At 39.1% G+C, this 13,164-nt stretch overlaps 1 protein-coding gene across 1 annotated transcript in view; it reads left to right on the top strand.

Moving 5' to 3' along the window:
• fbxl17 (F-box and leucine-rich repeat protein 17) overlaps positions 1 to 13,164 on the top strand; it is a 231,909-nt gene that overhangs the window by 161,265 nt on the left and 57,480 nt on the right. Inside the window, exon 9 of the mRNA XM_062417098.1 lies at positions 5,361 to 5,437. Within this exon, the coding sequence (XP_062273082.1) occupies positions 5,361 to 5,437 (77 nt within the window). The remainder of the gene's footprint in view (positions 1 to 5,360; positions 5,438 to 13,164) is intronic.

Here is a 13,164-nt window from a genome sequence, read left to right as displayed (position 1 = left end):
GCGGTAAATGGAAAGTAATACAAATTTGCATTAAGTACACACTATAAATATAAAATAACCACAAATGCTACCTAATTTACAGAATGGCTGTGGTAAAAGGCCAATAGCTCTTGTTCTTTGTTAGCGTTTTTTAAGAGCTGGGATTAAGGGCTGATAACCAGGCTTTGTCTCGGTTTAACTTCTGGTTTCACAACAAAACACTAAATACAAATACAACACACTAAATACAGTACACAACAGCCTGCTGTGCTGTTGAAGAGCACAGTTACAAACTGTTTTCAGCTAGTTGCTCAGTGATTTTCTTTTTTTCTTTTTTTTTTACCGTCATGTTTCAAACACTGGGCAAGGTTGTCCAAGTGCCCATATTACTGACAATATACAGAGGGATTTTAAAAGGCTTTGCTAGGTTTCTGAGATGTTAACGAATCACTACAATTCCTCTCTCTCAGGATGAAGGTAAAGAGCAGCCTACTTCAGTACTGTGTGATTTTAAAAGTTTATTTTTCTTAACCTTCAGTATAGTACACAGCAGATATTATTAGATTCCTCTGATAAATACTGATCCATATTTTACTTTTGATCATTCAAGAACTTCTCAGACATATATAAAAAGACATTTTTACAATAATGCTTGTTAGTGGGCATAACATTTTTTAATAAAATGTACTGTATGTTTACTTTAATTGCAGCTTTTCAGAATGGAGTATTAATAAAGCCACAGTGGTTTCTAAAAACTGAAATAATTTTCAGTAAGGTGATATTGTATGGAAATTTGTAGTGTCAGTAAGTTGGGCTAAGAGCAAATTTAATTTCAGCAAATACAAAATTAAAAAATAATGGCTCCTTAGTCAGTGGCTTTTCACCTTAATCTACACTACTTATGTTGTCATACCTTTTTTGCCTAATTTACATGTTAGTTCTGTGGAAATTGCTTTTGTTAATTAGATATAAGATATAGTGTTTACCATGGTTTCAAAGTTACATTATTTAGTTTTTATTGAGTTTTTCTTTCCTGAAAACTCCAAGGGAAGAGCAATTAAGTATCAGAAGTGCAAATTACTGTGTGTTTTTCTGCTGATAATTCAAAAGTATAGTTGAATCTGACTCTTTATGGTGTTTCGGAGAAATTATTAAATTGTTACTTACTGTTACAAGTACTACATATTAGTGCAGGGACAGGGAGAAATTAACCTTTTCTCTCTTTCAGTCAGAAGAAGTGTTATATCAGTCAGGCCCAACTCTTTTTTACTATGATTCAGCCTTTTATCCTTCAGTGTGGAGTTGAACAAAGGCTACATTATTTGGCAGGCAGCTTTAGTTGGCTGGCAAAATAATTAAATTAAATGAAAAAGATGGTTTAGGGTTGAGCAAAGTCCTCAAGGTCTGGTTGCTTGCGTCCACTAATTTAATTTAGATAGAAAATGTGTGTATTACTCGGCGCTTAAGGATGACAAATTCCACCAAATCCGGGGTATGCCAAGAACCAAACCAAGTTTGATTTTGTTTGTGTGCGACTGTAAAAATGAGATAGAGAGTCGAGTGACAGTTTCATTGTTTACCTCTAACTGTTTATGCCGACAGCGCGGTGACACTGAGCCAAACGCACACTGACCCCTGATGAGGCTCGCTTCCCCTATCCTCTCTATCCTGCCTGCTGGTTACACTAATCGTTTAAACACGCAGTCCTTTCGTTGTCATGGAAACAGTTTTATTGTCATTTATTGGAAAAAGAGGCCTTGGGCTGTATATTAGCGCTCTACATAACTATAACAAAATGCTTTCTCTGGTCTGTTTTATGCATTTGTAACATTCTTCAAAGTATATTTCTTCCTCTGTGGTAGCAGAGACAACTTGTCTCCACTCTTCTTTATTCACTTGTGTCATTATCATTTACTTCTCACCCTATTACTTCCTCTTGCTCATTTTTCAGTTATTGTTCAAAATCTTCCCCATTAGCCTTCCCCTCAGCTTACCCTTCATTTTTTGTCATCTTGTACTCCCACTTTCCTCTCCCCCTCCACTTAGTCACCCTGCTTCCATGCACTCTTCAACCACTTCTGTTTCCACTGAGGGGCTGACTTTCTGCTCTCCCATTTTCGGACACATTTCTTTCACCTTCCAGTCTATCATTCCTCTCCTTCAGTTCCTGCATCTCACACCATACCATAATGAACTCTATACATTTTCTTTGCCACTTCATCAGTTCTTCCTTCCTTCCACATACCTGCATCCTTCTTTCGTCATCCTCCATCAATTTTCTGCTTTCTCCTCCTCTTCTGTTTAATGTTTTTTTCTTTTTTCTACAAAGCCTTTTCTCGTCCACATCGCACCTTTCACTGGCTATTCTTCGCCCCTTTTTTCAACAGCACCAGCAGCTTCTCCACCTTGCCACACTGTTGACTTGCTCTCCTCGCTGCATCCTAATGCTCTCACCATTATCTCCTGTAGCATTGCCTCTCCCTTAATGTTCAGTATGCAAACCATGCCCAACTCGGGCTTTTGTCACAGGCTCTGTACATTATTGAAAGCGAGCAGATGACTAATTCATGGCAGCTGAGACTTGTGGGGTTTGGATGTAGGTGGGTGGAAGCATGTTGCCTCTTGAAGGCCTTTCATTTGGCGTGAACCATGCCTTAGCTATCACATCCCATACCTCTGCTCCGTCCTGCTTTGTTTTTTCTGCTGCCTACTCTCTTCTCCTTCCATCCTCTCATTTCATCTCACTCTGCCTCACGCCCTATTAAGGGCCCTGTGCTCTTTCCTCTTTTTCCTCCCTTGTCTCCCACGGTGTTCCTTCCTCTGTCTCTGTTCAACCTCAAGCTACTGTATAGAGATTTCTACTCACTCTGTTTCCTGCTGTACTCGCCTTCCATCTCGCCTCACTCCCTCCCTCGTTCATTGATGTCTGATCTAATTGCTTTTGCTCTGACCCTGGGGACCCGGGCACAGTGTAACAAGCTCCCAGAGGATGCACTCTGCCTTGGCCCTCATCGCTGCATTCCTGAATCACTACTTTCTTTTTATCTGTTTCCTCGCCGACTCTTCATTCAGTGCATTCATTCATTAGCAGCTCTAATGCTATAGCCCCAAGACACATGGCATGATACTGTGGTCCTTCTGGCTTAACTGAATCTAATCTCAGTCAGACCACAACTAAAGGTTGGGCCAGGAATGATCAATTGCAACAGGTCTTTTTTTAAGTGGATTTTTTCTTGCTTTCATCTTAGAGTTGGCCAAAGAAAGAGGAATCAAGTGGTGGATGGAAAAAATAAGAAGGGAAGGATGGACGAAGAGAAAGAGAGAAACATAAACAGGCAGAAGTGGAAACAGAATGAAAAAGTAAAGAAAGGACATCTTGATAACACAGTGGCTTGCTGAACCACTGTAACTGAAATTTAATAAAAAGAAGTGAAATAAGAAGGACAGTAGGCACGTCAGCAGTGGGTTAATCTGATGGAGAAAATCATGAAACATCCAGGTGGACATTCAAATATACTGGTTATGCTTCTCATTATCAGTTTTTTCCATTGATGCTGTGCCCTCTAAAGAGTATAGCAACCATAGTTGACTAGACGTCCTAGCCCTTGGCTATCGGCTTGACCCTTTGGCTGAGTGGTTAGCGCCGTTGTTCGTGGTTCGTGCAAAACGAGTAAAACATTGTCACGATGTGCTTAATTTAGGGATGTTATATCCCATCTACAATGGCACTGCTGTGGCTTTATCTGCTGTGATCTCATAATTCGCAAAATAGTAAATTGCTCAAGTGTTGCCATTTTTATTGTTTACATCATGCAAATCTGTAAGTTCAATGTATATCCTCTGTTCTCTGATGTGCCCTCTAGTGGAATCCTCCTATAACACAAAGTACATCAGCAAGTATTTGAGAAATTCTGTTCACAATGTGAACGTGAGGTTAAAAAGCAAGTATATTGCAAGCCTTAAGCAGAAGCCAGTGACCATTTTAACAGCTCTAACTTCACTCAGAAATAAAGGATTTCAGAAATATGACACACATTTAACTTATCTCACTTGCATCTTTCCCTCCTTGATCCTACAGTGTGATATCTCACACATCAAGTGACATCTATGAATAGTGTCACATCACATCCTGGAACAGTGCATGAGGAAAAAAAAATACACAAGCTTACAAATCATGCTTTGTTCAGGAGGAAATGTCATTCTGCTGAATTCCCTGTTGATCTGCATTATATTTTCACTCCTGTTTGCTAGATAGTGAGTGAGGACAGCATGAAAGTGGAGAAACTCAAATTTTCTCGTCAAGTCTTAACACATCAGGCCTGGCCTATAGTGAGATAAGCCAGCGGATAGAGTGAATATGAGTAATGCATTTCAGAGTAAGCTCCGTCGTCAGTCATATTGTGTGAAAATGTATGAGCACAGTGAATATTCTTAGAAAGCACAAGAAGAAAAACCTCAATATTGTTCCCTGTTTCACTTTGACATGAAGCTCAATGATGGAAGTCAGCTCAGCAATTTTTTTTTTTCAGCCTCTGCTTTAACATTAACACGAGAGCTGCACAATATGTGTGTGGGTGCTTGTCCTTTTTGTTTCATAAATATTCATGATAGAACACCAGCATAAAGATCAAAACATTTTCTCCTGAAGGTTAATAGGTCAAATGCGTTGATCAAAATCTAGTTGTAGCACACACTCCTCTCATTAGAGGCATTTAAAGAGAATCATTTGATACAGATACTCTGATCTTCCCCTTGGCCCTCCCTAGTGTATTCTCTCTATCTCTCTCTTTCTCTCTCTCTCTCTCTCTCTCTCTCTCTCTCTGTCTCTCTCTCTCTCTCTCTCTCTCTCTCTCTCTCTCTCTCTCTCGCTCTCTCTCTCTCTCTCTCTCTCTCTCCCATTCTCTTTTCTCTCTCTCTGTCTCTCACACACTCCCTGTAGGTCCTTTGGGCTCAGGCACTGGGCTGAATCCCTCTTTGAAGTGAGCGAGCTCAGTATATATGTGCGTGTGTGTGTGTGCGCGTGTGTGTAAGTCTGTGCATGCACACACAAATATGCACGAATACTCCCGCTGTGGTAGTGCACACTTCTTTAATCAGATCAGGTGTTTAATTATTAATGTGTTTGTTAAAAGAAGCAGGGGCAGAATATGTGAACAGTTACGACCCTGCAGCTGTACTGTTTAACCTTTACTGTGGAATAATCCTGTGTGTGTAACAGGGGAGTTTAAGAGAAAGAGAGAGCTGCTGTGTATGCGGGTCCATTGTGCTGTTTTTGAACAGGGGCAAAATTTCCTTCAAGCAAAACTGACATGCAATATACAGAACATAGACGCCTCGGGTAATACTTAAAACATTTGTTTTTTCTCTCTGTCTCTCTGTAGGTGTGTGGAAATCATCGCCAAGGAGGGGAGAAGTTTGAAGGAGCTCTATCTTGTGTCTTGTAAAATCACAGACCACGGTAGGATACTTTCAATCACTGTCCCTTTGTTGCAGTCAACCTCCAACATTATCATATTACCATATTACACACGGTCACTACAGTGATTCAGGACTTGTTTGATTTTACAGCTTGCCCCCTATGAGATTTGCAAACAGTAAAAATATCATTGAAAAGTTTTACACAGAATAAAATAATGTTAGTTGGATCCCATTGGTGCACTTCATAGATGCTCATACTGTTGTTAGAGATCTAACTTTAAGCAGAAATGTACCAAAAGGTTGCCTGACAGCTGACTTTTTGTGAATTCAGATGTGAGAAGTTCAATATTGCAGGAGCTATATTGTCTTAGAGCACAGTATGATCACTCACTCCTGGCAGGATTACTATGCGTTTGCTTGTGTTTGTGGATTAGAGGCATTTGTGTTGTCTGACAGTAGACATGCGTGGTGTTTTCCTTCCCAGCGTACAGGCAGGCAGGCAGGCAGCTCTTTTATCCCTCTCGCATCATCTCCCCTTTCTATTTTGTTCACACTACCTTGCTTCTCTGCTTGATTCCATCCTGCCATATGTTTTGCAGCATATTTAAGTCTTTTATCAGCTCCAGTACAATACACAGTTGGAGTACTTCAATACGGAAGCACCAGGAATACAATGCTGACTAACACTGCTTGCATTAATTATTCGATTTCTCGTGAGGCAGCACGTTTGTCTGTTAGGGTGTTGTAATGGTGTTGTGTGTGTGTCCGCATATATGTGTGTACCGTGGAAGTTCAACAATTGACACCTACCAGCTGTGTCACCAACTAGTGTTTTTGGGTGTGTACACTTTTAGGAGATACTCAATCATTGTTAGTTCTTTTTATCTTCTTTTATCCTATTTCTGAACTAAATTACCCCCAATTTGCCATGTGCTCAGAACATTTATCTAACTGGAAAGAAATGCTTGACTTGTAAAGGTAGGTTGAACTTTTCGTTTAAATATGTCCTGAATACTTTGAATAGCCAGGGTTTGAGCCCGTTTTCTTTTGCTCTTATATTATCTGGTTCGCCTTTTAAAAATCACCTATTCAACATTACACAAAGGGAATAATGATATAACAAACTAAAAGGCTCTCTGCTTGCTACTCTCATGAAGTTTTCTTGAGGATGCCTCTTAAGGTGAGTTAGATATTGATTTTTAACTTGAGAAAGTAAATAGCCTTGCTCAAATCTTTATAGTTGTGTCGTATAATATTGCTTCAGTTTGCTTTTTTTTAACTTCCTGTTGTCTGAATTTTAAGCTCACAGAAAATTTTACAAAGGGTCTACAGAGATAAGAGATTAACAAGCCGTCTGCTTGGCAGTCCCATGGTGTTTGTTTGAGAGCTTACAGAGCTTAGACTGGTTTTTGTTGTGGGCACTGACATACATTGAGACATTGTATGTAATACTGAGGTACAAATGAATTTGTCTGGTATGATGGTGTTTTGAACTCTTTCCATACATGGGACCAATGTATGATGTGTGTAGAGCCACGTATTGCTTTGCTTGTCCACTTTCATCCATATTCATAGAGACTTGTTGCAGTTTCAGTTGTTACTGTTTCTCTGTTGTTTTCTTGCAATATTTCTCTTTAGTTTTTAGTTGGTTAGCTGGGTAATTGTATAAATGTCTGCAAAATGAAACAAAATTCTCATCAATGAAGGAAACACTTGTGTACCTTAAGCAGTAGTTTAAGAACAGTATTCGACCCAGGTCAGGAGGACAGTTACAAACCCTCAGGAAGAGTGTTGGGCCATGATATGATTTTAATGTAGTAGCCAAATTCAGTGTTGCAATCACATGACAAACACTGGCCAACAAAATGCTTTTTCCATTGGCAATTATAACAAATGTGGCAGCCAGAAGACATAGAGCACATTTTTCATGAGCATCACCAACACCTCAAAATGACTACAGTATGTATGAATAAAATATGATGAAAGGCTTTATCAGTAAATTAGAGTGCCGAAATCACAATGAAACATCTGGACTAGCCTGTGTTCCCTTAGCTTCTGTAACTCAATGGAGTCTCTGATTCAGCATTTCTTTCATTAGTCTGTCTAAAAAAGTGAGGCGTGTTCCTGGGACTTGGTTTCCATATTTTAAGACAAATATGCTTCCACTACAATTATTTGTATCAGAATTTGAAACGGTGTTGATTTTAACACAGTTAAACAACAAGTACTTTGTGAGCACAGAAAAAACTACAGTCCCTATGATAAAACTAGCTGTGACGCCTTGTGTAGTTCATGGACGCACCTCCCTTAAGTCTAGGGCTTTGCGGATGGTGTTCTTTAAAGGCTGCTAAAAATATTTAAATAAATAATGATATCAGCTTTGTTTTTTCAAAGAACTACCGTCCGTATCTAAACATATGAAGCGGTCCACACAACATGCTGTTGAGAAAACCTCTGTTCCAAGACTGGATTTTTAGTTATTAGCGTAATTACACATGTCAATGGGATTTTTTTGAAGTAGGCTTCTTACTTTTGGAACAGAACCTGGAAGTTCTGGTTTCACTCCAGCTCTCTTTTCATCCGATTGTGTGTGGAGCCAACAGGAAGTCAGCCGTTTCAGCCAGAAGAAGTCTCTACTGCACATGCTCTCAATCAAGTTGGCCTGAAAAAAGAAGGACTCTAGTGCTCATGGTCTAAAAATGTCATCCTAAAATGCACAAACCCACAGAAGCCTATTTGTTTTTTTCTTTTTTTGGGGGGTGTATGTGCTCAATGAGCAGCTTTCATTGGAATGAATGGGGCAATCAACTTGGAACGCAGTATCCAGTTTTTCTAAATATATCCATGATGTTGACCAATGCAGACCATTGGCAAGCCGCATCATTATGTCTCTGAATGGGGTATTAGTCTTGCAGTCCAATTTTGCACTTTGTGAGGCACCATGGTCATCAGTTTACAGTGCTGATATATCTGACCGCTACACTGTAAACTTAGAAAACTCTTCATCTTTTTCCCATTTGTACACTACCTCTATTTAGCTGCTTCTGTTGTGATTTTACTACAGTCAGTAGTGACAACAGATATGAGAAAAAGTATTAATGCCAGGCACTAATTATCAGAGATTTCCCAGAGGGAAGTGCTGATTATGTTACGTGTTGCTAATGAGTGGGGACTTAAATGATTACTCTCCAACACCAGTTGCAGTTTGCTGCTGACTTGTGTGATATACTGTGACAATAATCACCTTGACCCCTCTGAACCTGAGCCTTAACTGTTGTGTGCGTGTGTGAAATGTTACGTGGGCGTGTGACCACCGGTGTTTGACGAATGACTCCAAGATCACAATAGTACATTAAACCAAGAATGCACACAACCACCCCCTATATATCCCACTCTCTTTCTCTTTCTGTCTCTCTAATCTTTTTGACCAAGATGAATTGGTGATATCTGATCTTCTTCCTTCACTAATGACCCCTCTGGCCCTCTTTGGCTGATGATGGGGTCTGTGTGTATTTATGTGTGTGTGTGTATGTGCATGTCCATCCAGAATAGAGATGCCTGTTGTAGGAGCTCTGTGCTCTAACAAAATGATTGGTGGATTTCCTGCTTCAGTCTCTGATAAATTAAATAACAGAAATGAGATTTTACATCTGCCAAGCCGGCCCCCGTTTTTTTCCGCCCATCTCCTGTGCTAATTATTCTTATTAATGGCCTCTCTGAGTGCATTTGAGATGTCCACAAGCCTCTTAGGTTTGAGTGTTCTGTTTTTTCTTCCCGGCTTTTGCTTCCTGTGTGATTTTATAGGAGCACAGAGGACAAACAGAGACATAAAGACAGGTTTAGATGGCAGCAGGAGAGAGCTAAGCAACATGTAATTTTACTCCCAGTGCAGATGGTTTTAGAGATTATTTTGTGTGGAAAAGGAAACAAATGGACAAAGCGAGGATAGAGCTTTTTTGACATAATCATCTTACTGAAAGCCCTATTAGTGCTATGAAAAAAAAAACACTTCCTAGATCTCTCATTCATCAAAAAACATGCAAACTAATTAGCTTAAATGACATTTTGGTTGTAATCAAGGCAGTGTAGAGTCTATTTAAACACCTGGATTCTGTGATTCACATGTTACATGAGTTTTATGCATTTTGCACACCTGTAACTAAGGATTGGTGATGAATTATTGTTATTGCCACACTTCTGAAATATATTTTTTTAAAGCTTTCTCTCGAGATTTCCTCTCTTTCATTCCACATTTTGTTTTCTGTGTGCTACTTAAGCTTTGTATACTTTTCAAAGGAATTTTCTTCTTCTTTTTGTTCCCGATATTATCCTGATATGAAGCCAAAATCAACTAATGAGGTCAAACATTTAAAAAGGGCACTTCTACTCTAATGAGAAAGTAAAAATAAGAAAAAAGGACAAAGTATTTTTCGAAACATTCGAAATCTTAAACTACAATTTAGCTTGTTAAGTGGGACTAATTTAATAAATATAATAAAAATCCTCTGTGCTTTCATCTAATCAGGCACCAAGGGTACTCTATACTTCTTGGAATCAAACAACAGGGAACCCGTATGGCATATATTTAGTGTTATCATAGGATCCAAGGTTATTTTGATAATACAACTCATTCTTTCATACAGGAACCCTCCAGCTGCAGGCCTTTGAACAAATTTGAGCCCTGACCATTTATGTAAGAACCCCTAATCTACAGAGTACCAATTTATCACTGACACTTCCAGACTTCTGGGGCTTCAAAGACATTGGTTGACTTTCCAACACATTACACAGTAATTATATATTGACATGTCCTCATACAGTAGTTAAGGTTGTCTCAGTCAAAGATGTTGAAGTTTAGAAAGTCTGTTTTTGGATAGAGGGGTCAATTAAAATAGTATGGATGTCATTAGAAAGGTAATTACTTTTTTTTTAAACTCCCTTGGTTGCAATTATTTAGAAAGATGCCATGCAATGAGATAGTTACTTACACACTTTGCATACTTTAAGTATTTACACGTTATAACAAAATAAAAATGGGACCACCTAATTTCCTCACTTCCATAGGCGTGGAGTGGGGTCTCAGTTTGCCCATCTCTCCAGCTGAAATAAAAATACTACTATAATTGGTTTGAAAGCTGATCTTTATGAGGAAAACCTACTCAGCCTCTCTCCCAGTGCTAATCAGATCTCTACTCCAGCACTGTCAACCTCATTGACTGACCCTTACACAAGCAGTGGCCCATACTGTATCTGCAACACACCTGGATAGACAATGATACTTACCAGTCTCCTCTCCCTCTCGCACTTCTCTGTGTGCTTCTTTCGTTCTCATGTGTGTGTTTTGCATTCACATGCATCCATTTGTATGTCTGTGCTATATTTGTGTGTGTATATCTACATGTACCTGCGCTTATCTTGTCCGTGGTAGCCCATCTGCTTTATCCAGACACAAAAAGAGAGACCTTGGCACCTCCGTTCTTTACATATGGTAATTCTCCTCTTTCACCTGCACAATCCCTTACCTTGTCAGTCATGGCCTCCTGTGTACATAAGTGTGAATACAATATCGAGTGAGAAATCTTCGGGAGAGTGTGTATGAGTGAGGAGGAAGAAAAGAAGCAGCTTTGGTCTGCTTTCAGAGGACTATAAGTGGAGCTGCTATCGAGTTGCGAAGTGGGAGGAATTATTTCAGGCTCTCAGAGTGATGCAAATCAAAGTCCAATTCATTTTTTTAAAAATAAACAAACATCAGAGTCTGTCTATTGCACTGCTAACAACAAATGTAAGCTGCATGTAACACCTTATAGAAACCTGATATATATTATACTGTATATTATTCATTAGCTTACAGCAGTTTTGCTTCTCTGGCTGGCTCCATAGAAACAGTGGCTGAGGCTCATGTACGTTAGTAATTAGATCCCTTGTCATACCAAATGTGAAACAGAAATTAAGTTATGTAGTTAAATCATCCAGGAGACACTTATGTGTTGCATAACACCAAGGACATTATTAAAATCTTAAAAATGGGAATTTAAAGTAGAAATACTTGAAATACTTCATGAACAAACTGTACTTCCCATTTTGCAGCTATGCTGTGGCTAATAAGAAATCCTGACAATGACAGCTCATCATCCAGACTGTTGTGATTGTGTTGTGATGTTGTGTAAGAGCAACTGAGCTTCTCAGATTGTGGATTTCGCTTTGTCCATCTGTATTTACCCATCTGTCAGCTTGTGCAATTTTTTTTGTTATTCAATTTTAATTAATGTCATTCTCATAATTGATCACCCCCAGCTCTGCAGCTCTCACATAGTTAACATGCATGTAAATTGTTCTCCATTTTTTCTGCTATGAACCCTGTTCTAACACCAAACCTCCTTCCTCCTCTCCTTTCCCCTCTCATCCCTCTTTCCATCCATCTTTCAGCTATTGCTTTCATCTGAGGCGCTTTATTCTAAATGCCCTGAACATTGATAGATGGGGCTTCCCAGCCTCTCCTCTTGAGCACAACCTCAAGAATGAAGCATGGCTGTATGTGTAAGTCTTTGTCTGTGTGTGTATTTGTATGACTCTGTGCTTGTTTACTTGCCTACATGTGAGTTTGCATATATTGTAGCAGGTTTCCTTGCCGTTGGGGAAATGTTGATACGTACACACTCCCCAGAGTATCATAGTGCTTTTTACAAGGTGAGGTTGCTTGGCATAAAAGCTGAAACAGCACTGGAACAATCTTTCTGACAATGAAAATGGCATGTGATTGTTACGCTCCCATATTCAGTATGATGAGACCATTAGGGTTTACTCCGAGCTGAGGAGTTACTGCGCTTGATTTTAACCTTAAGCCAGTGTTCACTTTCATTATTCTGCACTGTTTGTGCGATTGATGTTCATGTCAAACCTTTCAGCAGGATATCAGTTCCTTGCAGGCCATGGTTGTTTGGCATGGTGCCATTTTGAAAATGTCATGCAATATTGTAGTCAATGCAGTAAAGAAAAGTAAGGAGCACTTTAATTAAATGATCAGCTATTGTATTTACATGTGACATGATCAACCCTAATGGTGACATGGTAACAATGTAGAAAGCTGTAGCTTCGTGGTGCTTCTGTTTCTTTCTCTCTTCTCTCTGTGACATCTCTATTTCTCTTCAAGCATTCGTGTGCTTTTCTTCCATCTTGTTTGTTTACTAAGCAGTTATTCACCACCATACAGTGTAAGTGCTGCAAACATAATGTGATGTAAACTTAGATAGTGTAATAGCTTGTTTGCTCCTCTCTGTCAGGCATTTAGTAGGTAAATAATGTAACTCTAAAAGCAGTCGATTAAAATGCGCAGAGCAACACAGCAGATTTATGTTGGCTGCTAAGGGGAGCAAGTCAATAGACAATCTTTGTTTGTCTATCACCACTGCGAGTGTGGTTGTGTGGTTGTGTGTGTATGTGTGTTCGTGTGATGACTAACAAAAAAGTTATGGTTTCTTGGTTTGCAGTTTAGTATGAATGTGTCTGTTAATGTTCATGGGCTTAAGTAGCCTATAGAGTTAGTAAGTGACGGACTGGGAGACATTTTTTTGTAATGTTATTTTAAGCCTATAGGTAGTTTATTTGAATGCAGTTTAGGAAATACCAAAAATCATGCCACTCTTGTCATGTGGGGACTTAGTGGGGAATAGTAACAATAATCAATATTTTTGGAAACTCAGAGATATGCCTATAAATATGTTGGAAACAATTAATTGAACAATACATTAACTTATTATAAGATTATTT

This window comes from Scomber scombrus, chromosome 4, assembly GCF_963691925.1.
Source record: "Scomber scombrus chromosome 4, fScoSco1.1, whole genome shotgun sequence".
Lineage (NCBI taxonomy): Eukaryota > Metazoa > Chordata > Actinopteri > Scombriformes > Scombridae > Scomber > Scomber scombrus.
The sequence above is the reverse complement of the archived record's forward strand: the minus strand, read 5'-3'. Positions and strand labels throughout refer to the sequence as shown.